This window comes from Neopelma chrysocephalum, unplaced genomic scaffold, assembly GCF_003984885.1.
Source record: "Neopelma chrysocephalum unplaced genomic scaffold, ASM398488v2 Primary Assembly neopelma1_127, whole genome shotgun sequence".
Lineage (NCBI taxonomy): Eukaryota > Metazoa > Chordata > Aves > Passeriformes > Pipridae > Neopelma > Neopelma chrysocephalum.
In genome coordinates, this window is record NW_020897789.1 from 1,187,080 (window position 1) to 1,213,388 (window position 26,309).

The 26,309-nt window shown below is 39.2% G+C and overlaps 1 protein-coding gene across 5 annotated transcripts in view; it reads right to left on the reverse strand.

Moving 5' to 3' along the window:
* The window catches only part of ADAMTS18 (ADAM metallopeptidase with thrombospondin type 1 motif 18), a 78,745-nt gene that overhangs the window by 28,468 nt on the left and 23,968 nt on the right, over nt 1-26,309 (reverse strand). For 2 of the 5 annotated variants that reach the window (XM_027698403.1, XM_027698405.1), the window contains exons 4-15: nt 22,315-22,597; nt 18,470-18,669; nt 17,679-17,762; nt 16,684-16,843; nt 15,939-16,044; nt 12,009-12,146; nt 10,592-10,745; nt 9,468-9,563; nt 8,326-8,474; nt 2,604-2,776; nt 560-690; nt 298-421 (exon numbers count right to left, since the gene is read on the reverse strand). In XM_027698403.1, coding sequence (XP_027554204.1) covers nt 298-421; nt 560-690; nt 2,604-2,776; nt 8,326-8,474; nt 9,468-9,563; nt 10,592-10,745; nt 12,009-12,146; nt 15,939-16,044; nt 16,684-16,843; nt 17,679-17,762; nt 18,470-18,669; nt 22,315-22,597 — 1,798 coding nt within the window. Of the gene's footprint in view, nt 1-297; nt 422-559; nt 691-2,603; nt 2,777-8,325; nt 8,475-9,467; nt 9,564-10,591; nt 10,746-12,008; nt 12,147-15,938; nt 16,045-16,683; nt 16,844-17,678; nt 17,763-18,469; nt 18,670-19,032; nt 19,177-20,210; nt 20,347-22,310; nt 22,598-26,309 lie in introns of those variants that run through there. The other 3 variants (XM_027698406.1, XM_027698407.1, XM_027698408.1) reach the window with 3 other exon arrangements.

Here is a 26,309-nt window from a genome sequence, read left to right on the forward strand (position 1 = left end):
TGACAGCTATTTTTTTACTTGTCTGAATACTAAAATCACTTTTAAGAGGAAATTCACACGTACAGGGAAAATGTGGCTTAAGAAACAAGAGGAATGCTCAACTGACCAAGACTTACACTCACAGCTTTTGTGTTACCAAGAAACAGGAGAAATGTGAACTCTCCTCTCACTCTCCCTGTGATTTTCAGTTCACATCTGGAACCTCAACCACTGCCCAAATGAGCAAGGAGTCAAATATATTACATGGGGATAGAGCAGAGCAATGAGTTGATGATCATGTGGAACAGTTTTCCTTACCATTAGCTTTGTGCTGGATCAAGTATTGGCCTTTAAAGAACTTGCATGTTGAATTATCTCCTTTACAAACTCCACAAGCATCCAATACAGCTTTGGAACCAAGTTCATGATCACACCCTACTTGCTGCAACCAAAAGGCACAAGTGAAGGACTCAGACACAAGGGAATTTGAAGAAACAGCTGCATTTTCCATAAAGGAGTCAACTGCCCACTTAAAAAAAAAATAGACAATAGGATTGTAAGAAACTTAATTTTATCTTACTTCACATATTCCATCAATACAAACATCAAAATTATTTGGAGAACACAGAGTTCCATCCTTCACTTTGCTGGACATTGCGAAGAAAAAGTCAAAGTCTTCAGCTGTGCAGTACAATTTACATCTGTCTTCCTCTGGGGAAAAACAAACAAACAAACAAAAAAGGACAAGGAAGCATCAGCAGACCTGCAGCACAGTTTTAAAGAAAAAAAAAATCACCTTGCTATTGTTTCATATGAATCCTAAAGGACAAGCTAAAAGGATTAATTGTGCATGGAGACATCTTAGGACACCAAGATGGGCAGAAATAGAATTAAATAGAGCTTATATTATGTTATATTATATTATATTAAAAGCACACGTGGGTTTGCTTGTCTGCACACAGAACCAAGAATTCAAACCCAGCTTGAAAACATGCACATTGCCTCAGCTCTGCTGCTGTGCCCTGATTTCAGTTCCACAGGTTCAAACTACACTTTTATTAGGAGAAATGGGAGACTGTAATAATTTTATTTGAAGTTTAGTTAAAATTTGGAAAACGTATAACACGGTAAAATGATCAGCTGAATTTTCAGCTGAAAGCTAGGACTGAGGCCAGACTTCCCCCTACTAAAAGCATTTTTCCTCCAACAAATCCCAGCCATTGTCAAATTTCTTCTTACACATGGATGGTGTGTTATGCTTATAAAGGGCTGGTTAATTCTGCACAGACAAAACCAGTCATGCAATTGTAAATATTATCACAATTTTAATACAAACAGTAAGTGAAACAAATAAAATGTACAACTAAGTTTTGAAGAACATGAAATAGTATCTTTTTATTCTTGTATCAGCAGCTGGATTTCCAATAGCCCTTTCTAGAGAGGAAAAGCACCTGTAACAATTTTGAAAACGAGCTCATGTTTTTGGGTCTATAAATGTAGATGTTGGGGGAGATTTTTAAAGCACCTGAGAGAGTAAGGACAGGCATTTTTAAGTCCAGAGTCACTTGGGGACACCTCACTTTGGAAAATTACATGTATTGTCCCTAATTTTAAGCTCCTTTTACTAAATGCAGCCCCTACCTTTAAAACCAATGTAGGTCACCTTTATTTCTATTTAACAAGTTGCATTATTCTGCCAATTATACAACATCCACTGTTACATGCTGTGAAATCATTTTACTTCTTTCCTCTGTTCACACTGGCTGTTAGGACACAGGTTTCTAAATACCCACAAAACTGTCTGCAAAGACTTTTGAAAACAATATAATCAGGCTATGAATGAAAGTTCCATGTACATGTATGTGTATATATATTTAACTATATACTTATTATCATCAAAAGCAAATTTGTACAAGTGCTAAACAAAGCAGCTACAATGTGATATAATCCACACACTTTTATTCAAGTATTTGCAGCTACAAATTGGGCTATCAAACTGGAGAAAATATTTGTTTTCTCTGATAAAAGTGAATACTGATTCAAAATACCCACAAAATTAAGATGCATAAAGTAAAAATAAACTTGCTTGCACAAAGAAGAATAAATAGTTATTGAGATCTGAACTTGATAAAGATCTCTTAGTAAAAGATGACTTTAAAAAAATGTATGCCAGTACATTGTTTGTTTTTCCACTTGCCATGGGACTATACCAGCAGAAAAGTCAAAAGGTTGACTTGCTGTTACGTTTCGAAATCTGAGAACATTCCAAAGGAAGGAAGATTCTGGTAGTGTTATTGTGGAAGCTTACATTTCCCATGCTGAAAAACCCATGGAAATTGTTTTGGTTGGGTTTCAGACTAACCAATATAACATTAAACGAAAGAGGGGGGCAGCAACAGCCAAGGAGTCACGCTAAGGACAAGGATTAGGATTCCCAACCCAAATCAGTTCTGCATGTCCACACAGGATCACACAGGAGGCTGGATTCAGCTCTGCTAGAAAGCAAACACATCTCAAACAGACCAACTGGCTGTGTTTGCTTACACGGGGTGATATTTGCCCAGAGAACACGGGTGAATTAGGGCTCCCTGTGCCTGTGTGTCCCTCAGAGGGGGCACAATTACCTTCCACTTTGGTGTACGGCTTCCACTTGTAGTACCAGCCCCGGAAGGGTTTGCTGTTGTACTCTGCACACTGCTGGGCACGGAAGTCCAGGCTGTTTGCTGGGCAGGGCTGGTTGTTACACAGCTGATAAACACGACTGGAACCTTGGCAGAATTTGCCACCATACTGTGGCCTGGGAAAAAAAAAAAAGAGAAAAAAATGATTTTGCAAAATGTCCTTTTCGTGTGATTGGCATGTTACACATGTATGAGAATACAAAGAACAGCATTGGATGGACTGTCCCGGGAGATCAGTATTTCTTATATGGGCCGTTAATTTTCATGGTTCCTAAAACCAAGCAAAGCAGTTGCCATGAATTATCTTCTTGGATCACTGCAAACTCAGCAAAGATGCAACCATTGAGGTGAGTCATGTTTTCAGTAATTTAAATTTATAGGGCTATTTGGTATTGGCCTGGTTCAATCTTGTTATAGAGCTATTTTTACTCTGCTGTAACCCAGGAACATATGCAAAGAATTACCTATTGCAATTAGAGTTAATAAAGGATAACAAAACACTGGTCAAACATAAAGAGAATGAATGATTACATTTGCTTGTTCATTTCTTTTGTAAACCATTTTGAGAAAAATGTGTTTAAACACTGGAAACAAGGACTGTGCATGGTCATCCTGCTTTAGGAAAATGCTGGAATTCAGGGATAATTTTAAACATGTCACATCCACTTCAGCAAACCTTACCTGGGCATTTCCCTTCATTTTGGACAGAATGGAAAGAGCATATTCTATTACTTTGCTAGTATCTTAAATTATCAGAATACTAATTTTTTAACTCTTTGGTCTGTGCACAGGCATTGTAAAACAATGCAAAATGCAAGAGCTGCTTTTTTCAACTTCGGAATTCACTGATGTCACTTGTGCAGTTTCACAATGCTCAGATACTCATCTGCAAGTCCTGAGCCAAATCTTCAAAACATCAAGTTCTAAGAACTGCTCATTGTATTATATGACTCTTGCATCAAATGAAAAGAAATGTACCAAAGCTGCACTAGCACTCACTTATATAATGATTTTTGAAAAATTAGGGAACATACACACTATAGACAAGCTATAAACTTCCATGGACAGCTTGCCTATATTACAAGCAACTAAGGAAAAAAAAACTTGAATAATATAAAAGATATTGAAAAACAGTAATATATTAACTAACAATATAAATTTAAAATAATAATAGTATAAAAGAAATTTGCAATGTATTGTTTGTTAAATTCCTAAACACTATGTTATAACTATTCCCCACACTCAAGTATCCCATGCAACTCTCTTGACACAGTCATGCCTTTAGTAACATGGAGACAGTTCAATGGAACATGGAGGAGAAAATCCAGGTGCTTCTGTTTGCTTTATTATAAATTTTAACCCTCCTATGTCTAACCCTCTAACAAAGCTGAGACTTGCTTTTTAATGTTTTGAATTGGCTGTGAACACCCAGTATCTGCCTTTTCCAGAATTCTGGAAAGAAAAAGCAGCCTTTCAGAGGAAGAGATGGAAACCCACCTGCTGCTGTATTTAAAACTGGGTTAAAGCAAAATGTGCTGTGGAAATAAAACAACACAACTTCCCACGATTTTTCTTGAGGCCACCTGATAGCTACTGACACTGGCTATAATGGTGAAAGTCTTAAAATAAAGTCAAACTTTCTGTCCTAGTTGGTAGCAATTCAGTCTATGAAGGGTTGGGAGGATACGGAACATCAGTGAAGTCAGGGAGTATCTTATGTTGACTTTGTGCAACTGGTGAGAGCTTGGAGTTAAGGCAGCCAAACCCTTGGGTCCCGACTCAATTCTCTACAGACTTTCTTTACAGCTTCAGCACATGTATGATTTTTGACCTCCTTCAGCCCCAGAGAACAAATCTGCTCTAGTGTAAGGAAAAGAAGCAAACTCCTTCCAACTAAATGCCACCAAACAAGCAATATAATAGAATTATTTGTGGCTTGATCATGATTTCTAGCTGCACTCTTGCATTTGAGGATGGGATAAAATTCCCTCAAACTCGGGGAGCTCTGAAAGAGGCATTCTGCTTCCCAGCTCTGTTACAGCATTTTAAAATTACAGCACACTCCCATTACTGAAACTGTTGCCTAGAGAATGATGGAAACTTCCCCACCTTCATTTTTACAAACAAGATGTCAGTAAGAGTTAAGTAATTCACAGGAAACTAGATGGAGATCTACAACCCCAAATTTCTGAGACAAGATTATTATCTACACTGACAAAATCACAATTTTTGGGGGATGTTTCTACCACCAGTAGATTTTGAGTTGACTGGCTCCAGAAACTGTTCACGGAGCCACCCTTACAATGGAATGCCTTGCACACGGAGGTTATTCCGATATTTCTACAGTGGTACTGTGCTCCTAATCCAGACACAGCCTAAAGCTTTCATCCCTCTGTGGACTCCCCAGTGCTGGCATACACAGGTTGACATGCATGAGGCCTTGCTGAGGATAATTAGAAAAGGGAGAAATTTACTGAGAAAGGCCAGCAGAAAAAAAAACAATCTCCAAAGATGGATTTGGGAAAGGACTATAAGTGCAAAGAGGTGAATACTCCACCTCATATAAGATTCAACTATTAAAATGCTACAAGAGCAGCTTAAATTAATCCTGCAGTGTCCTTCTGAGGACAGACTTTATGTGATGTGATATTCACTGAACACAACACAGAGAGTGAGAAATCCTGGAATTAATCTGATCAAGGGAAGTATTTTATGCAATACCGAAGGAATTGAGACTCCGAAATTCTGGATTCCCATTTTTTTCATGTTTTGTAATCATTTAAATTCAAGTAAGAACAATTCTGCTCATACTGTGGCTGTATTAGGATAGTATCATGAAGCTACTTTACTCTGCATTAATCTGAAAGGTCCACAAGGTCTTTCACAGTCTTCATTTTTCAGAAGCATTTTAAATGGCATCATTACTTTGCATCAGTTTACATCTGCATTGTCTGTAATCACTGTTACAGATATTGTACCCAAAAGATTTCAAAAAAAAGTGTTCAAGCAGTTTTGATTGCATACATGCCTGTAACTCCATTCTGCTCTTGCTGAACAATGCACTATTGTGAAGTGGTAGGATGCAGTCCCACAGATATGATTTAGGTATTAATTTAAATCTCTTGGGCACTCTTCAGGTTCTTTCCCAGCTAAACTATTAAATTATGCAATCAATTTCTATCTTGGAAAAGCACCTCAATTGTAAAGTGTTGTGGTGTATGAAAACCAGATCCATGAAATTACACTGTGACAATTTACAGAAACATAATGATTTTAGCAAATCTGCCCCGCTCTGTGCACTACAGGTGACCCCCATGGGTGTTTGTTGGTGTGAATTTGTGCACAACTCTGGTGGCAATTCCAAAGCCATGCCCAGAACTGTTGTGGGTGTCTGCAAATTGGTCAGAGAAAGGGAATTGAACTGGTTGGATATTATTTGCAAGAGGAGAATTTCAGAAACACACGCAGGTAACAAGACTTTCCTACACAACAGCCTGTGTAGTTCACCTGTCTTTAAGTTTCTGGTAAGATGGGTCATCCTTAAAATCACCAGAAACTGAGCAATTCCCCTTGATGTTCAGAAGAATTCAATTACTTAGACTTCATTCTAAGGTCCACTCAGTTCTTCATAGATCCACACCCTTTGTTCTTGTCTCTTACAGAAATTTCATTATTTGTCATTTACAAAATTTTGCTGTCCAAAATCGTCTATGAGACTTTTGAACAAAATAAACATTAGCTCCTACACAAATCTGGATTAGGAAAAGTGAAATAAATATATCACATATAAAATAATATGCATATATGTACCGAAACACATAAACATCTGAAATACGTTTCAGAAGCTCAAAAAGAAAGGAATCATTATTCTGTGTTTCTGTGTAGTTACAGAGGTGAACAATGAACAGGAACTAGGCTGTAAATCGTTCCATGTGGTGTAACATTGAAAATGGATGGTATTATTTTTCTTATTATTCCACATTTATACAAAATGCTGTGATGGGAAATACAGGTACTTGGATATTTGAGCACTGTTGTGTGGCTTAGTTATAGTCCTGTCATTCCATCACTGTATCTGAGAGAATTATACTATCTTCTCTCTGCTCTGAGTTATCACTAATACAATGAAATTAAATCTGGTGTAAACAAGATCCAGTTCTGGCATCAAGCTGACCTGGTTACATTGAGTCTTGCATCAATTTTTACTTGTATTAGAACAGACAGAACACTCTGACTGCAAGTTCTAAATGCATCATGCTACAGGGACTGACACACTTCACTTTGAAGAGCTTCTGTTTGAAGACCTTAGAAATCCTTACCAGTCATACCAGTGCACCAAACTGAACCATTGCCACGCCTGGACATTCCCCTGTAACACCAGGAGAGCAAGGGAGGGCAAAGAACAGTGAGCACACATACAAATTTAGCAATGAAAACAGGGACCAAAACAGGAAGACCAAAATATACACATTGATACTCTCAGGCACATGGTGTGACTCTTGGGGATGAGCCTGTGCAGGGCTAAGGGTTGGACTCAATGATCTTGTGGGTCACTTCCAACTCAGCATATTCTGTGATTCTGTGAGATATATATATATATATCCCCTGTAATTGAGACCCTGCATTCTCTTGCTAATCAGCTTAATAAAAGAAACTATCCAACTAATTTTATTTATCAAAATATACTGAGAAACAACAGAAAAGGTTGAGAAAATGCTCTGCTACGGATCTGCAAAAATTGGCTTGACTGAGGGCAATAAAGGCTATTTTAACTAACTCACATTTTCCTATAACATAGTATATGAAGCGTGGATATTATTACTGCAGCACTGTATAGTAGGTGTGAGGCTTCTTTACAGCCTCATATAAACTGTGTCATATTTTCTCTGTTTTTTATTACTGCAGTTTAAATGCTGTTTTTATTGTGTGCAATGAGGAATACATGTGTCTATGCCTGCTGAATTTGTATATGAAGTAAAACAGTGACATCCTTTTTTTTCCTGTAAGTTGCAGTGAATTGAATACTTGGGAAAGATGCTGGTCAGATAACACTTTACCTCTACTTTGAAATACCATTATAAGGAATAGCAGCATTTACAGTGATAAGAAATCAATTAGATGCAAATATCAGAAATGTTTCATGAGTTAGCACACAATTTCAGGGTTCAGCACTTTTAGTCTGACCCATGAAACATAAAAGGATGCCAAGAACATGACAGACATACAAAGACATCTGTCTACAACCATTTTGATATTGACTTTAAACATTTTTGGTTTATTATCCTGGATAATATGATCTCATTAGAAGCCTTAATAGCTTTTAAGACCTTTTCCCCTTGCTCTTAGACTATTAGGTGTGAATATGTCTGTATGGTGCTTCGTTACTTCTGCAGGTACTTCATGAAATGTAGTGTCACAAAATAAAAGGACAAAGTCAGGCTGCAGATGTTCTGTACTCCAGCAAGTCTCCAGACAGCCACTGCTTTCTAGCACCAGGACACAGTTCTGTCTTCCAGCCACTGCCTGGTCATACTGGACATGGAAAAAAGGTCATACAAAGATATCCACACATATTATTCCCTAAAGAAAGGGACTCTGTTAATCTTTTGTTCTAAACACATAAATAGTTAGTATAAAAATAATACTTTTCATATCTAGATCTTACTTTGGATTATTGCAGTGTCTTTCTTGGTATGTGATCCCACCTCCACAGGAGCGAGTACACTCCGACCACTCGGCCCAGGCTGACCACTGGCCATTCACAGGCTTGGGGCCATGATCCCCGTACTTCACACACTGTCCTCTTCGACACCACTGCCAAGGGAACGCCAAAAAACATCCCATCAGAGTTAGCAATACTTAGTAGATGTAAAACGCTAAAAATCCACACTTAAAATCTCCAGTGCTTGACCTAAATAAACCTAAGGTCACCCACAAGGACTCTGAAGCAGGACATTGCTCCATACAATGGTATAAATTTTTCCAAGTTCTGAGTTGAAGATCTCTGAGGTACAAATTTTCAAAACTGTTCTCTTGGAGAGTGGTTTTTTGGCTCACTCTTCCCAAAAAAATCCATATTATTTTATGGTCCTGTGCTGCAGAGCCTCAACATTTCCCATATAATTTACAAACAGCCTGCTAGAATTTCTCCCTTTTATGATTCAATTAGGAAAGACTTCACAAAGAGAAAGAGCAAAATAGAACATTTGTCAGTAACTTGAAAATCAAAACAGTGTTCTACTGGGACAAACATTGCAGAAAAAGAAAATATTTTGGGTAACTACAGATGAGAGTAAATTAGAAGGTTCCACTCAAACAAATAACTCAAACTCAAACAAACAAGATGAGAGGAAATACAAACAAATAAAATGAGAGTAAATTAGCAAGTTTGGCTCAAACAAATTAAGTGCTTTTAGTGGAGATCACTGCTGACAATATGCATGATGGCCTTAGTCTGTATAGCAAAAATTACAGCTTAAGGAATGCTCATATCAGAGTGGAATTTGAAGTACTGATCTAACTTCTGTTATAATTGATATATTTTCTTACTGATTTAGATATGCCAGAGATACCTTATCCCACAGCTCCATGGCAGAGGCATCACACCCTGCCATCAGACAGGTACCACTGTGAGGACCCGTCCTGACTCTGCATCGCAAGGGAAGCTTTTACAGAGCAATCTGGATGTCCACAACAGCAAACCTGGGGGTGTATGGATAAAACTGGCTTTGATGGGAGCTTGTATTTGTCCCAATATAGTCTAAACCCACGTTGGAATGACACTGTTATATTTATAAAACAACTCACCATGCTTATACCACAAGCTGTTCCTTCTGCTGCGGGCATGAACTTTGTCTCACACCTGTGCCCCACTTTGTGACACCAGAGAGATTTGCATATATCCTGAAAAGGAAGAAACACTCACTACAGTACTCATAATTCCCATTATTTCCTGGTGTTTACAAAGATTAAAAAATGATACATGCCTTTGCTACCTTAAAAGACATATAAATAAATTCCTGAATTCAGAAAAGCCCTGGTTTAAGGTTCATAGCACAGCCATATCCTGTACAGTGCCTTCTTGTTTATGCACCATTTCATGATATATTTTTAAAAACTATTTGAGTGTGAGATTATAACAGAACAAAAACAGTGTTAAAAAGCTCAAGGCAAAGATTTCATCAGGTTTACAGGGACTATAATACTGTGAAGACATGAGATTTTCTAAACCACATAAGATATCTGGAAAGGCAGTCTGTGCACAGTGCTGTTCACTCTCTCTTCTTTGTCTATTAGCTGTAGAAGAAACACAGCTGCCATCACCTGATAAATGTAGTTAGCATAACATAAATCAAAATACTCCAGGATAATAACAGAACTAAAAGAAATTACAATACTTCTTTTCGGAATGAGCACCCCAGATTATTTAAAAAAACGCCTTCTCTGAAGAGATCAGTAAGGAGTGTAACAGTCGCTAAAATAATGAGTTAATCTAAATTAATCCTTCATCCTGAAGTCAAGAATATTTTGTTGCTTTAAAATAACCCTATAGATCTCTTCCAGACTTTTTGCTGTCAAGGTACAAAAGTAAAACACAAGAAACTTGGTCCTTCTTACCCCACACCCCACACAAGCTTTGATCAAAACTCTACCGCCTGCTAATTTCCCTTAGCATAGCAGGCACGGGCCCATGGCTCACATGCATTCAACTGCACTCCTTATGACTCCTGGAAAGAACACATTTCCTTCTGAAACTCCCCTGGGACTGTGATATTCCTCAAAAGAGGCCAGTACCTTCAAACCAAATTGCCAAGCAAGATAAGGCAGGGAAACAGCCCAGGCCTCTGAAAAACACTGTATTACTTGTACTTATTCAGGGTACGTCAGTTCTCTAATGTCATTTAACTTCTCAAAAGTATATTGATAGGTACCTTTACAAAGCTGAGGTTGCATAGTTTTGCTTTCATTCCAAATTGCCATTTGCACTGGGTATCAGCATCATAGATCTGCCCTGGCAGTTTGTCAGGGTACTTATACTGTCCTGTTTGCTTAGGTTCATCAATCAGGCAGGCAGCTTGAGCTGTACTATAATGAGAATGTAAATTAATCATGACTATGATCTTTATATCAAAATATTTTAATTTGCTACAGACCAGCACAAATACATAATATGGTATACAGTACCTTTAGCTAGTTTTAGAGGTATGCTCTGAAATGAGAATATCTGCTCGCAGGAGCCAAAAGATCTTGACATCTTGTTGGTAGCCTGACCTGCAAAGTTTTAAGGAAGCAGGAATTTCCAGGCTTTGGGACTGTTGTGACAACAAGAAAGAATGATGTCAAATTCTTTTCCTCCCTTTATTCCTGGGTAACCAAGAGCAAGGTGACCTAGTCTGCTTCTTTCCCTTAAATGGGTTCCCCAAATCAGGGATCCACATAATCAGCAGACACACTGTCCCACTCCAGAATTCACCTTCTGTGCATTGACTGACCCGTGACTTCAGTTTGCAATTTTCTTCTGTACTCAGAATATGTTGCACCACTGCAGTAGGAAAAAATCTCCAGAACTCTGTTACCTTTCCTGGCTGCTACTCAATGATATTGACTGGGAATTCAAGGATCAGACCCACAGAACAACTTAGGTGCCTGATTCTCACTCTAAGGGACTAACATCTAAAATGCCTGTGTTGCTCTTGGTCACAGCGCTGCCTACACATTCTTTAGTAATTGTGTAGTCTACTCGCACATGACAAAAAGAAAAATAAGGGAAAGTTTAATGTAATGATGAATTAAACACTGACTGAAAAACAGTTCCTTTAAAAGCATCACTGAGTTATGTCAACATGCTGGAGAAATAATTGGCATCTTTCTCTTTTTCCTTTTTTCTTTCCCTCAGAAACAGGATGTGAAAAATGTAGAATGTCCTTTACTCCTGTCAGGAGCTACATCAAGAGAGAAACTCCAGTGAGAAAGGCCACTAATGTTAATTTACATTTTGTAACGACTTTGGTACCACTGTGTCTGCCCTCCTTTGTGTACACTTCCTACTAATTCTCTAATAAACTCAGCTGCTGACAGGAATGCCTGGGAAAGAATGATATTCCAGTCACTACTGCAGGGTATTCCTGGAGGGTGAAATTCATGCTTTTGAAACAAGGCAGGACAAAAGCACTTACATGCCACACCACCTCTATGCTTCAGCATGTGGGCTCACACACCACATGGGCTGGAGCACATCTTAAAAGAGGTGAATTTCACACTTTGGTAATTTTTATGCTGTTCAAGAATTCAAGCCCAGTTACTAAAGCTGCACTCCCTGGCACCAGCCCAGATTTACACATGACCTACCTGAGAAATTTGTTGAGGTACTGCCTGCTGCAAACAGACCAAGAAAACACGCCGTTGTTTCCAGTGAGTGTGGGAGACATAATATTTCCCTCAGCTTTTCTACAAGCGTTCCCTTCTCCATCGTGAATCATACCAAAGCTGAAAAGAGAACCAGGTGGGAGAGTGAAAGTCTAGATTAAACAGAAGCAAGACAAAATTTGGGGCAAAAGAAACACTTTCAGGGTACCAGCACTATGCTTGAACTCCACAGGGAAAGTGGGATTCGTGCCTTTCATTCCAAAGGGATAAAAACATAATGCACCATACAAATGACTATTAGTATGAAACGAGCTCCAATTAACACCAAATTTTTGTCATCACACAATTGTCTGACGAGAAAAAGAGTCAGGTTCCAAGGAAGACCCACACTGGTGCTGCACAGGAGCTCTGCAATGGGACCAGGGACAGGACACTGCCCAGAGGTACCAGAGGTGGAGACTGTGCCCAAAGTTGCACAGTTTACCCATTTCTCATTCCTGAAGGAGAACTGTTCCGTGGTGAGATGGATGGAAGTTGTGGAGCTTATGGTCAGCCACATTTGTACTCGCTTACGAATCTGTCAGCTTAAAACACGCAGTGTGAGCCTGTCTCTGCCCAGGGATAATGCCTGTTAGCATGACTGGCATGGTGATCAGAACCCAGGGAAATACCAGTGTTATACAGCCACAGGAATATACTTTAACTGCCCTCCTAACAGGAGGAAAGAGCTATAGAGCTGCATTCAAATTGTAGCAGAACAAATGGGCATGAATTAACAGAATACAAGGTGTGAATATAAAAATATTATTATTTTTCTAATTTTGGCCATTAACTTGCTATATTATCTCAAGCAAACCACTTTTTTCCCCCTCACCTTTGTCATACAGTGTCATTCACTTTGTCTAGAACTTAACTCTTCAGTGGGAATACTGCTTCTTATGGGGTTCTTTGCTCAGTTTGAGCATCATGAGGCCCTGCTCTCACTAGGAGAGGTGTTAGGATGATACAAAGAATGATAAGCAATAATAAAAAAACCCATGTTATAATGACGAATTATGGGGATTTTATGTATATAATAAAGCTAATTTTCAGGCTCTTTCCTTTCACTGTTCTGTATTTACTCACTGTGTGGGACATCTGTGGATTTCAAAGTGTTTTGGAGAGAAGTTTCATCATCTGTTACTTCAATATTGTAGTACATTGGTGACTTTATGAATGTAATTGTGCACGTGCAGGGAATATCTAATTTACTGGACTCAATCCTCCACTGCTATAAATCACTACAGGCTCATCAGAGTTATTGCATGTGTTGCCACCAGCTGAGGCTTCAAACCTCCTAAAATATATGCCTCTTTCTATAAATGGACAGAAGAAGTACCAATTGAGCTTGTATTTTAGAATCCTTCATAAAATACTTTGTTCCTATGCACTGCAGCCAGAGAATCCCCAGTTTATACCCCACTGCCACAATGGGCTCTGAGCACCCGGAGGAACTGTTAACCTTTCAGGTAAAAACACAAAGTAAAGAAAACAATTAAAATGTCTAACAAACCACTAAAATGTCTAACCACTGAAGCTTGTCAGTGGACCACAGAGTGTGTTCTGTACATTATACAACATTCTCCTCCTATGAAACCCTTTGGTTAATATATTCCCAGTGGACCTCCAAGGCTGTCACAGGTTTGTTTTTTTTTTTTTCTTCCAGGAATCTCTGGATCACAGAAACCAAATTCTGTTGTCTTACATCACATACTAGGTAGTCTCAGGAACATGAACACGAGCAAATGGTCATAAAGACATTTTCTATCTGGCACAGGCTTTTCCCAGGAGATTCAATGCGTTTTATTAGACAGGAGTATGGAAGTATACTAAAGAAAGGTTGAATAATATGTGAATCAAAGGCAGCAGTGAAAAAGGAAAAAAGGAAAAAAAAAGGAAAAAATAAAATTTTAAAAATTTCCATGCATAATCTCTCAAAACAAATAAGAAAATAAAAAGGGAGGAGACCATTAAGAGATTAAATGGGATAATTCTTGAAAAATAAGCTACGGGCCTTATTCTTTCCTAATATTGATCAATAAAAATGTACTGAGGTCTTGAAATTGTATTAGTGTGACAGGAGGATCAAACAATATATATTTTACATATTTGATCTCTTTGAATGCTTTGGCACAAGTCCCACGGGCTTCACTGGTAGCTGGATTATTCTTTAATTCCTTATTTCCCTTCACATGTACAGAAACCTGTGAAAGGGTCACTCGTGTAGACATTAGGTCATAGTATGTACTGCAGAGCATATTTGTACAATGAAAACTAAATAGTCCTGATTCAGTCATGCAGAATCAGAAGGCTCCATGCCTTGACCAATCAGCAGAATGCAGTACCACTGCTTTTCAAAGATATTCTGTGCATTAACATTGCTGCTCAAAATAAAGTTCCTATGCTTTATCTGAGCCTTGATTTCAGGTTTGTACCACACAGAGAAAACTATGTTCCTCTACTGCCACTGGGGAGACAGACTCCAGACTGAACTACACTAAAACTGAAAACCAAAACCACGCACAAAGTTGTGAAAAAGAAATTCAAAATTATTTGGAAGAAAACAGCAGAGCAAAACCTAATCACCTTCTTTAGATTTAATTCAACAATTCAAAGAATAGCTGAAGCTCCACAGAAGATTATTACTGATTTTGTATGAGAGACAGCAGGTTCTTAAGAAAATTAGTCTTACTACAATAGAAATAAAATGGAAACCCAGTGGCTAATCATTACATACCTCTCCAAAAATCAGAGTCATAGAATCATAGAATCTTAGGTTGGGAAAGACCTTTCAAATCATTGAGTCCAACCACTTCCCCAGCACTGCCAAAGCCAACATAAAGACATGTCCCCAAGTGCCACATCTAAGCACCTTGTAAATCCCTCCAGTGATGATGATTCCACCACATCCCTGGGTAGCCTGTGCCAATGCCTGACAACCCTTTTGGTGAAGGAATTTTCCCAAATATCCACTCTAAAGATCTTCTGGCACAACTTGAGACCATTTCCTCTCCTCCTGTCCCTTGTTCCCTGGGAGCAGAGCCCAACCCCCCCCCGGCTCCCCCCTCCTGTCAGGGGGTTGCAGAGCCAGAAGGTCCCCCCTGAGCCTCCTTTTCTCCAGGCTGAGCCCCCCCAGCTCCCTCAGCTGCTCCTGCTGCTCCAGACCCTTCTCCAGCTCCATTCCTTTCCCCGGACACACTCGAGCACCTTCATGTCCTTCTTGTTGTGAGGAGTCAAAAACTGACCCCAGGATTCAGGGTGTCTCAGCAGTGCCCAGGAAACAGGGACAACCACTTCCCTAGTCCTGTGGCCACACTATTCCTGATAGAGATCAGGTGCCCTTGGCTTTCTTGCCCAGCTGGCCACATCCAGCTCATGTTCAGTCACTGTCAACCAGCACTCCCAGCATAACCAGCACTTTCCAGTCCCTCTGCCCCAGCCTGGAGCTGCAGGGGGTGGTGGTGACCCAAGGGCAGGACCCGGCACTTGGCCTTGTTGACCCTCACCCCATTGGGCTCAGTCCATGGATCCAGCCTGTGCTGATCCCTCTGCAGAGCCTTCCTGCCCTCCAGCAGATCAACACTCCCACCCAGCTTGGTGTCACCCACAAACTCTCTGAGGGGACACCTGATCCCCTTGTTCACATCACTGATAAAGGTACTCAACAGGACTGGCCCCGGTTCTGATCCCTGGGGAACAGCACTGGTGACCAGTGACCAGCTGGATGTAACTCCAGTCCTCATCACTCTCCAGGTTTCAGAGGATCTTCTATATGTAGAATCAGCCAATCCAAATGATCTCTATTTAACTGATTTATAATAACTGTGATGTTTCCATTCGCTTACATATTTGTTTATAGAAGAAGAAACTTACTTGTGTCCAGATTCATGAGCAATTGTAAAAGCCAGTCCCAGGCCTGTATCTTCATTAATGGTGCAGCTACGGTATTTGCTGCACATGCCACTGATGGGTGCAAATCCTGAAAGAAGGAAGCAGTTGAATAGCTTGTTCCTCTACAGAATTCCAAACACACATATCATCTGCACTGGTCCTAATAAGCCAGTTTATTTCGGTGCATGAAGACACTTATTTACTTTATCAGGTTTATCATGGAGGAATTACAGCAGACTTTTATTGGATGATAAAGTATAAAATTTAAATTATAATATAACACAATATAAAAAATAAATAAGAAGTTTAAGTCTAATCTCACCTCTCAAACTACACTTTACTTGTAAAGATTATTCTCATCCCACCTCCCAAGCCTTTACTGCTTCCAAATTAGGGAGGAATCCCATTCAAAAAGGGCAAGTAGTCACAAAAAGGGGGGGGGGGGGAAAGAGTGGCTCAGAAATAACCTCAAAAAAAAAATATTCCTTGAAGGGGTGACAATCCAAAAGAGTGTCTTCAGAAAGCTTATTTTGCCATTTCTGGGGCAATGATACCAGCAATACCTGTTTTTGCTAGGTACCTCAAAGACAAACATGCAAAAATAATACTGCTCTTCCCTCTTCAAGGAGGCTGACAGCATGTGCAAAAATTGACCTTTTAAATTTTAAACCATTTCAGTTTCTGCTGTGGACACCCACAAGTTTTCAGCACGTGCTTGCTATCATACCTAGGGTATCACAGGGCTCATTTTTCCAGGAGCAGATATCAAAGCCCGTGAGCAGGATGGCGTGGTCGTGGCGCTTCCCGTTCTTCCCGACCAGGGCAGATTGCCACTGGCAAAAGCTGTTCAGGGACTGGTCTGCGTGGTGGTTGATCAATAACCCACCCTGCAGGGGTGGCACAGACACAGAAACAAGGTGCTTCCATCAGTACTCGAGAAAGGGGGTTGAAAGAATAGGACTTGGTTAGGGAAAAGGGAATTATTTTTTTGTATTTGTTCTACATAAACTTATGTATTCCCATGTGATGACTGAGTCAGTTGATGAGTGAATGTCTTACAGTTGTAAAATAAAACTGTACCTCTCCCAAGACACACAATTTGGTGGTTGAAATTACAGTGCACAAATATATTTGATTCCTGAGAAAGCTGAACACTAAGCCATATTCAATCTTGTGATGAAAATGTTTGGTGATTTCTGGGGAGGAAAAGTATAATCCAAGTAGATCAACCCATCACAAACTTCTTTTCAACAAAAGAGATTTTGTCTTCTTTTGTCTCAGCACTCTTGACACGAGAATTGGCTCCACTCCCACCTTTTGTTTCATGCTATCTTCAGTTTGGGAATTTTGGATCCTTACCATTTCTGATCATCACTTCCTGGAAAGCCCAGTTCAAAATCTTTCTATTTATTTAATTACTTATTAAGTAGATTTCTTATTCCAGATATTTCTCTTCAAGAAAACTCTGGAAATTGTTAAGTTTTGTCTTACTGGAAGCATTTCAATGTTTCTAAAGAACATTTATATGAAATGAAGGAATTTAGCATGAAAACCCAAGAAGGAGTGAAATGCAGAAAGTGTCATTTTGAAGGTTTTTGTGATTGTAATCCATTCTCATGTTTTATGTCTTAAGAAACCTTGTACACAATATGGGAGCACCCAGTGCTCCCAGTGAACAGGAGCAAATGAAGTAGCTGAGACGAAAATTCCAACACAACTTACCGGCTCTTGTTCCAAAAGAAGCAGGCTTACAACAATAATGTTTATATCACTTCCAATTGTTCCATCTTTAAACAGACTAGAGACCTGCAACGATTATTGAAGAGGAAATATCACCTACATGTATAATACTTTTTAATAGATTAAACATATGTACTGAGTTATTGCTTTGGACTTGAATTTTCAATATAAATTAATGGAGTTATGTACCTTGTAGGATTAATCCAAAAGAGTTTAAGCCAGAAGAATTATGCCCCAAACCACTACACTTATTGAAAAACTTGAAAACCATCTATTGACTTCAATGGGCTTTGTTCTGTCCTTGGTCTCCTGGATCAAATGTAATCAAGGTCAAAGTTCAAGCTCAAGTTTTGTAGTACAAAAGTAAAGAGCAAAGCCACACAGGAAAATATATTTCTAGTGATATTATATCAATTTCATGAACATAAATTTGTGCTTTCTCGAATAAATGTTTGTTTCAAGGAGACACATCAGATAAAACAGACTAAGCTTCATGATAGTCAATGAAATGAAAGTTTCAATTTCAGCATATCTGCCTTTTTTGTACTACACAGGAAGTACTTTAAAATTTTAAATATTCCAATTTTTTTACTCTCTAGTTCTGTTGCCAGAGCTGTGATAATCTAAAGATCTATTTATAAAGGCTTTTTTACATAAGTAATACATTAGATAAGGCTGCTCTTTTTGGTGTCACTGCTTGTCTAACAAAAGGACCTATTCTGACATAACATTATTGCACAGAGAAAACACACTTCGGTTACACCACATCTCACCATGTTCATGACTGTTAAGATGTACGTTGTTACGTTTTCCTTGCCATGTTTCTCCAACATTTTTTTATCCGCCACAACAAGGGTTTCAACATTTAGACTTCCATTTTTCTGAATTTTAGCAGATGATCTCTTGAACCTCGCAGAAGTCCCGTACTCATCCGAGCGAATGTACATCTCTGCTGTGGGTGGCTTGGGTGCATCTAAAAGGAAATAAAACTGTTTTGGAAAGGGTTCAGATCACCCATGAACTGTTTCATCAGAAAATGAAGTATCACAGGTTTAGAGCCTTAGATTATTTTTACAGCATGTGATTTAATACTTCTGGCTAAGTTCTTCCATGTTTATTAAAAAAGACCCGATTCATTCCTGAGGGAAGGATGGCTACAGGGGGAGAGGGAAATGGGAGAACCACATTCGTATGCAATAAGCAGTTTGAAATAAGGAATTAATCTAATAAAATGGTAGCATCTGTGCAAAAAAACACAACAGAATTTTTAACAGAGTATCTACATTTTTCCTGTCCTTTTGATAACTTCCTGAGGTGTTTGGCATGTGCTACTTACACAGCAGTTGGCAAAAAAGTCCTTTCCAGAACAGATGTCCTCGGTCAGTACAGAAAGCAGATACACACCACAAGTAAGATTCCTGCCAGCCTGTTACTGTGACTGACATCAGCCTTCTATGCGAGTCTGCCACTGAGATTATTCCTGCTGGGAATATATTTATTTAATACAGGGAAATGTCAGGCAGCAGCAAGGAGGGCTTGACAACAGGCAATGCATATCCCATTGCCAGGGTGCACTTTTTCCCTCTGGCTGGTGTTGCATGGCCAATGGCACAGTTAGAGAATGGTCTCTGCTCCATTTATTCAGACAGCCGGAAAATGGGAAAAGAAATCTATGTCCCATATCCTGCAGTGCTCCTGCTATCCACAGCTTCTGCTGCAGAAACCTACACTGCCTTTGCATCAAAAAAGTGGCTCAAAGGCCACTTCAACCTACTCTTTGATAACAATACGGGTTTTTTTGACACAGGATGTAACATGACACAAGTCACCTCAGGCAATGAAAAAAATCCTGTCTGTGCTTCATCAAAAAGTTATTCCAAAGACAGAGCTAAAACAGAGATTACTTCCTTCCATGCCAAACTGGGAAATCAAGGATACCATAGAATGCACAGCAGTGGTCTGCCTTCAAGAACTCAGTCACTCTAAAGTACACTTAACATTGCAAAGGACAGTGCTAGTAAGATTTTCAAATGTATCACTCATTATAAACAACTGTCCTTTACAAGCTCAAAGAACTTTTCTCTTCTGGAAGCACATCAAGACACAAGCAGAATCCTCACCCAAGAGAGAAGAGCTCAGTTCAAGGCACATCAGTGTCCAAGTACTATTTTGAAGGCAATACAACCTCAAGGCTTTGGACACAAATATCCACGACCAGTGAAGTTTTGCTCTTGAATTAACTGCACTGCTACTAATGAAACATAAGCAGCAGCAATGCTTCATGCATGATTTACTAATTACAGTCCAGCTAATTCTCATGATCTAAAAACATTTAGATTGTGAAGGAGAGTTTGGAAAGTAACTGGCTTTTCTAATGTTTACAAACTGTCAGCACATGAAATTAAAAGATAGTGAGTGGGACAAGCTATTTTTGTGACACCAAAAGTGGCAACGTGCTCTTCCTTCTTACTGTTCAGCAAGTTTGATTTCATTCTTAGGTTAGGATAAATTAACCTTGACTAGGCAGGGTTAATAGCAGAGGACTGCCTTCTGTCAGACTGAATTCTCCATCCCTTTGTTCATTTGAGCTGAAATCTTCTATTCTAGGTGACTAGACTGGATTTTGCTGAAAATTTCAAACTGATATGACTCCAGATCTCAAAAGAAGACCAGGAAAACAATCTAAAAACTTAAAACCACCTAAAAAAAGGGGGGGGGGAGAAAAAAGAAAAAAACAAATACTCATAGGAGTGTTCCCTTTAGTGGAGTGATTTCTTCTGCATCCTATATTTTCCCCTACTACATTAAACAATGACATGTGATTTTATTTGTAGCGCTGCATTCATTCAGTGATTTGTTCTATAGATTAATCAAGGCTATATCTGGAAGTATGTTGTTTTGTTTATAACTCCTTTTCTCTCAGAAGGTTATAGGTATGTACTGCATGAAGTTAAAGACAGGATGTGAAAAGAGTTTTGTGGGTAATTAAATGCCATCTTGCTTAATCAGATCCTTACAGTGTGTCTGACACAGAGTTCCTATGATGGGTAAATCACTTACACTAATCACAGTTGGATGCTAATTGCAAGTTCTGCATTTAACATAAACCCACCTTGAATATGCAGCTAAGAACTTGTAACTGTAACTGAAATTACTGAATATACATATATATATAAAAAATTAAATGAATTACAAAAGCATGTATTTGATAAATATTTTAAAGAAAAACCCAGTTTCTTGATTTGGTACCCAGAAGCAATGATTATTTTTGATCTCTCCTGTGCCTGTGAGTCCCATTTATAAGACAGGAGTAACAATAACATCTTCTCAGACCCATAACCCAGGAGGTTATGAAAATACAGTGTTCCAAATGCTCTCATTTATTATAGGAATAAGCACCGTGTAAAAGCTCAAGAGGACATGAACAATCCTGAATTTGGGCAAGCAGTCATGGAAGGAACAGTAATTAAGACACAAGACCATGGAGGACAATGCAAATAAAACTAACCAGTGTAGAGCAGAGGAGCTAATTTAGCACCATCACCCCCTGCTCTGCAGCAGGAAAACCAGACAAGAGGGAAAGGGAGGATGGAACGAGGCAGTTTTGGACTACATTAGAATGCAAATGTTTACAGGTTGACTCACAGGCTTGTGCATCTGGCATTTGAGGTTTGGCTTTCAAACCTGGGGGGAAGGATTTGGGAATTTTTAACAAGCCGTTTGTTTTCAGGCCTCAGATGGGGCTCGGTCTCAGCCAGACACCTTTTCCACTAACTCCTTGCTCACTCCTTCCCTTCTATTTATTTTCTCTTTCTTCCTTACACACCTTTGGAAAAGGAAGCTGCTCATTTTCTCAGACCTTGAGCAGGAAGTTGGAAGAATATAACTGGACTGAGACACTGTCTGCAGTCCAGGAGACCCTCATTAAAAATCACAGCTCCGAAGCTGATCAGCTTTCAAAACGCACCAACTGAATGCTGAAAGTACAGATATAGGGACCAAGGGGGCTCTAAAATGTTCTGCAATTTGAGGGCCTAAGGAAAGACTCAGAATAGATCTTGGCAGGATAATATCTTTCAATGTATTTTTTAAGACGTGGCTCCAAAATCTTATTAAACAGTTTACATGGGAGGTTCTTTTTGAAGATCTTAGTTGCTGAAAATTTCATTATCAAATGGTGAGTTCTGAAAGACTTACTCTCTATCCTCTCAGAAATTAATGATTTTGAAGACTTTCTCTTCATTTGCAAGCCTAATTAGTTTTTTATCCCCAAACTAACAGAAAGCAGTTCAGGGACTTGGCCTCCATCACTATAAAGAATTGCTTACTGAGAACTATGTCAATGTAAAAAAAAAAAATCAAGCAAGGGATCTTTAAATCTAGGTAAAGCACAAGGAAACTAAACAGTGATTCTGATGGCTTAATAAAACAGATGATTCTGTGAATGTCAAGGAAAACTCAAGTGCCCATATGTGTTTTACTTTAGAAATATATAATTTAAAATTATTTTATCCTCATCCCAAAGGGGATGTGAAGAGATGTGAAGCACACCTCAGGATCACCACACAGCCTGTAACAGCCACCATCTCAAAAGAGGAGAGAAAGTTTCCTTACATACATTTCTTGCGACGTCCACAAAAATGCTGCTTTTGAAACCTTCCATGGTGGTAACCATTCGCCCGAGCATGATACTTGTGGGAAGTGTGCATTCTGTCATGGCCAAAAGGGAAGGATTTGGGATGGGACTCTACTGTGTACCGGTGCACCTTCTCTTCTGCAGTTCGTTTGTACAGCACGTGAGGATGGTGTCCAGCGGGGGACGTGTAGTTGTGCTCCTGTGCCAGCTGCTGAGGTAATGGGGATATAAGGAACTCGATCTTCCGTGTCCTTATCAAACCTGACTAAAAAAAGCAACACCACCACAAGTTAGAGACAAGACTGTCAAGGCTCACAGCTGGAAAATGCTAACTCCTGCAGTGATCTCCCTGCAAAGCCCAGGGATTGCAATGTGCACCTCTAAATTAGATTTACTCAAGTGATGAGCTGGACAGTCTTCCCAATTAAAGTATGCATCGTTGCACTTTGGAGATGACCAGGCCTCACATTTGGTAACACACAGAACAGGAATGTTGTGGGACTGGCAGCACAGCACCTTCACACAGTACCACGGATAATTTCATATGCAAGATTAACCCATTCTTCACAGTACAGGTTTATTTGTATGCGTGTTTGTGCACAGGATACAGTCTCACATAAAAAGGAAATGCTTTTGGAAAATGCAACTTCTCATAAAAGCATAGGTTAGTAAAACAAAATATTTGTACTAAGATTCAGGGGGGTTTCAGAACAAGGTATTACCAAACAGGAACCCCAGACTTCAGGTCGCTATAAGTAGAAATGTACATTACAAGACAGCAGCACAAAGTTGAAGCACCTGAACACTTTTGCACCATCATTTAGTAACCAACTCCCTGCAATTTAATCATAATAAACACAGTTTAAAATTTATACCCTCCTACAAGAGAAAGATAATCAGCGAAAGCAAGTATCTAATTGTTTTCCTTCTTGGATCCCTGAAAGACAGAAGTAAGTATGGGAAAACTACACTCTAGTTTTCACATAGTATCTGTGCATAAAACTGCACATGTGATGAAGTGTTTCCAGGATCAGGGCCAGGGAAATGTGGGTGGCACTGAGGAAGTATTTCCATGCAGCTCATTAATCAGTTATGATTTTATTTCATTTCTTGGTTGTGTAAAACATGTTGTAATAAACACTCCTTTTTACCAAGTCAAAAACCAAGGAGAAGTTTCATCAGGTAATTCTACTACATTATATACGTAATACTAGACACAGATTTTTGGTTTGGATCAGTGAGGCTCTACCATGTGCCAACACCCTCCTGCCAAAATTGACATCCCACGAGGACTACATATCTCTTATGCTTCAGAAAAATATGTGCAGACAAACAAATGTCAATTGCAAACCATCCTGCCTGACATCTCATGTCCTCCCAGACCATAATTCCACCTCCTTCCCCAAAAAGTCTTCTTTGAAATTGCAGGTAAGAGACATATATGACCTATTCCCTTCTGAAATGGATGCTCCTCTTTAGCCTAACTTCCTAGGGCCAGAATGCCATGGGTATCAGAAGGAAAGCAGTTCCAATGTCTAACGTAAGCACGGTATTTTTTAAGGATCTGTGGGATTTTCTGCACTTTAAGAACTGTTTCCCATGAGGAAAACTTAACAGAAAGTTACACACGAAATCTTCACAGCTTTAACTGTTTACTGAGCTAATGCTGACAATGATTTTAAGTCAATTCCAGCCGGAGAGATTTATCAGAGATCTACAGGTCCTCTACAGTCATCTACTGTGCTCTTTTCATGGAAATTCACTTCTGTTGTTCCAAATCAAAAGCAACTTTGCGGTACTACCCAATATAAGCACCTCTCACATGGGCCTAATACTAGTGCTCATAAAAATCATACTGTGATCTTAATTTTTACAATAGAAGAGATCTCACATTATGAACTGAGAGTGTCTAATTGCCCTCTGAGTAATAATAAGAAAACAAACAGAACAGATATTCTGATTAATGATTTGTCCCCTCTCCTTTCTTCAACATGAATTCGTAATTACGCATCTCAGCCTGTATCTACTTAACATTCTAAATGAAGGTTAAAACTGCCTCCATCAATAACAGACAGGATTTAAATAATTGACAGGAATTTAACTTGCCTGCCCACTGCAATAAGTTGGCATATTTCAAATGTCAGATCATATTTGGTCATGACAAAGTACTTTCCTGTAGGGAAGAAGACTGATATTTTAATCCTTATGATGTGTGTCATCACACAATTTACAAGTGGTTCTGAGAGGCAATCCTTATCTACTAGAATGCACTGATAATTGGGTGCTGCTAAGTGGGGTTTTTTTTCAGCTGGAAAACAGAAATGTAGTGAATCTGGTTTTTATTTCCCCATTTTAAAGGTTTCCACATCTGAAATTATTCCTGTAGGATTCATTTAGTAAATGATTCAAACCATATGAAAAAAAAAAGTGGGGGTTCTACATTTTCCTCTAAGAAACTGTCCCTGATGTACACCAAGTTTCAGCCTCAAACATAATTTCTAAATTTAATGTTATAAGGGTGGATTGAGAATTCAGGGTGGGGGGAAGAAGCAACTGAATTCTGGGCCCTGTATGTGTTTTGCTGCACCTTTACAGAGGCTGTAGATGACTAAGTGCCTTAGAAATGTAGTCATTTTTTCCCAGCAGAAATGACCCTAAATCTCCACTAAGACTTCTTTCCTTTGGGTTTTACATCAGACTCATCCACCAAATTGAAAAATGCTGTGTGAATGAAAGATACCTTCTTTTTGATAACATCCAGTTTTATGAAGTTGTCAAGAAGAAAGGGGAAGTGCCACGGAACAGTCTGGACACTCATTCAATCACAGACCATTTTCCACTTCTTCCAGGTATGGGATGGGATGGTTTCAAGGGTTCATATTGAAATAATCGCTTTGGGAATTCCAAAGTAATGCTGAGAATGCTGACCTGGCTTCAGACAGAGCTGCAGACCTCTGGAGAACTGCAAAGGGGGCAATGGGGCACCAACTGCCAGGTACTTTCTTGCAGGTTCTTGAATTTCAGTTTTAGGTAAAGCAAAGTGACCCATGGCTATGGTTGTGTTGGCTGGAAAACATGCCAGCTGGGAAATGCCACAGCACAGAGGCAGGAGACCAGCCCAGAGCCATCTTTTCTAACTTCACACTGCCAAGGAATTCCAGATTCTTGAAGGCCAGATTTTGGCTAGTCTGTACTCCTGGATGTTCTGGTAATTTTTTCTACAAATACGTGAAACATCTCCACAATTGTGAGTTAGATGCAATATATTTATCCAGCTCAAATACTTCAGTAGTTGAACAAATACTGTCAAAGCCGTCATGGAAAATCATGCATTGGGTTTCCTACTGTCAGCACAGCTTTCAGGATACATGTGATTTTCCTCAAATCAAGGATGTCTCCCCAGTAACCTTGATGGGCTTAGGACACAATGAGGACAGGGTCAGATAGGTCAGACCCCCATTTTTATTTCAGATTCTCTGCAATTATAACACCATGAGAGGAAGCAGGATGACAAAATCTAACATTCTTCTAAGTCTAGACAACACAGCATGAAAAAGGTCAGGGACTCCTGTCTATTCCTTCTGTCTCCCACTGTGGCTATCACTAATAATAGCAATAATTGTGAGAATATGGTGGGAAGGAACACCCAAGAGATTGCTCAGTTGGAATTCGCTGTTCCCTTGTTTTTCCCTCATAATACATATTTGCTGCCCTTCTGCAAGGGATATCCCATGCCATTGGAAAGAAAATGGAAAGACATACATTGACCTGTGTGGTTAGCAAATAATTTTGAATCAATAAATTAGAGGAACTTGTAGTTTGTTTGCAGAAAAGTTGAGAAGAGATAAAAAGGCAACATTCCTCCCACTCCTTATTTGTTATAAAACATTTGCTTAGCTCTGGGCTGAAGGAATTTTCAGATCCAATACATCTTTGTGAAATTCCTCAGTATCCAGGTGTTATCACCAAGGTACAGC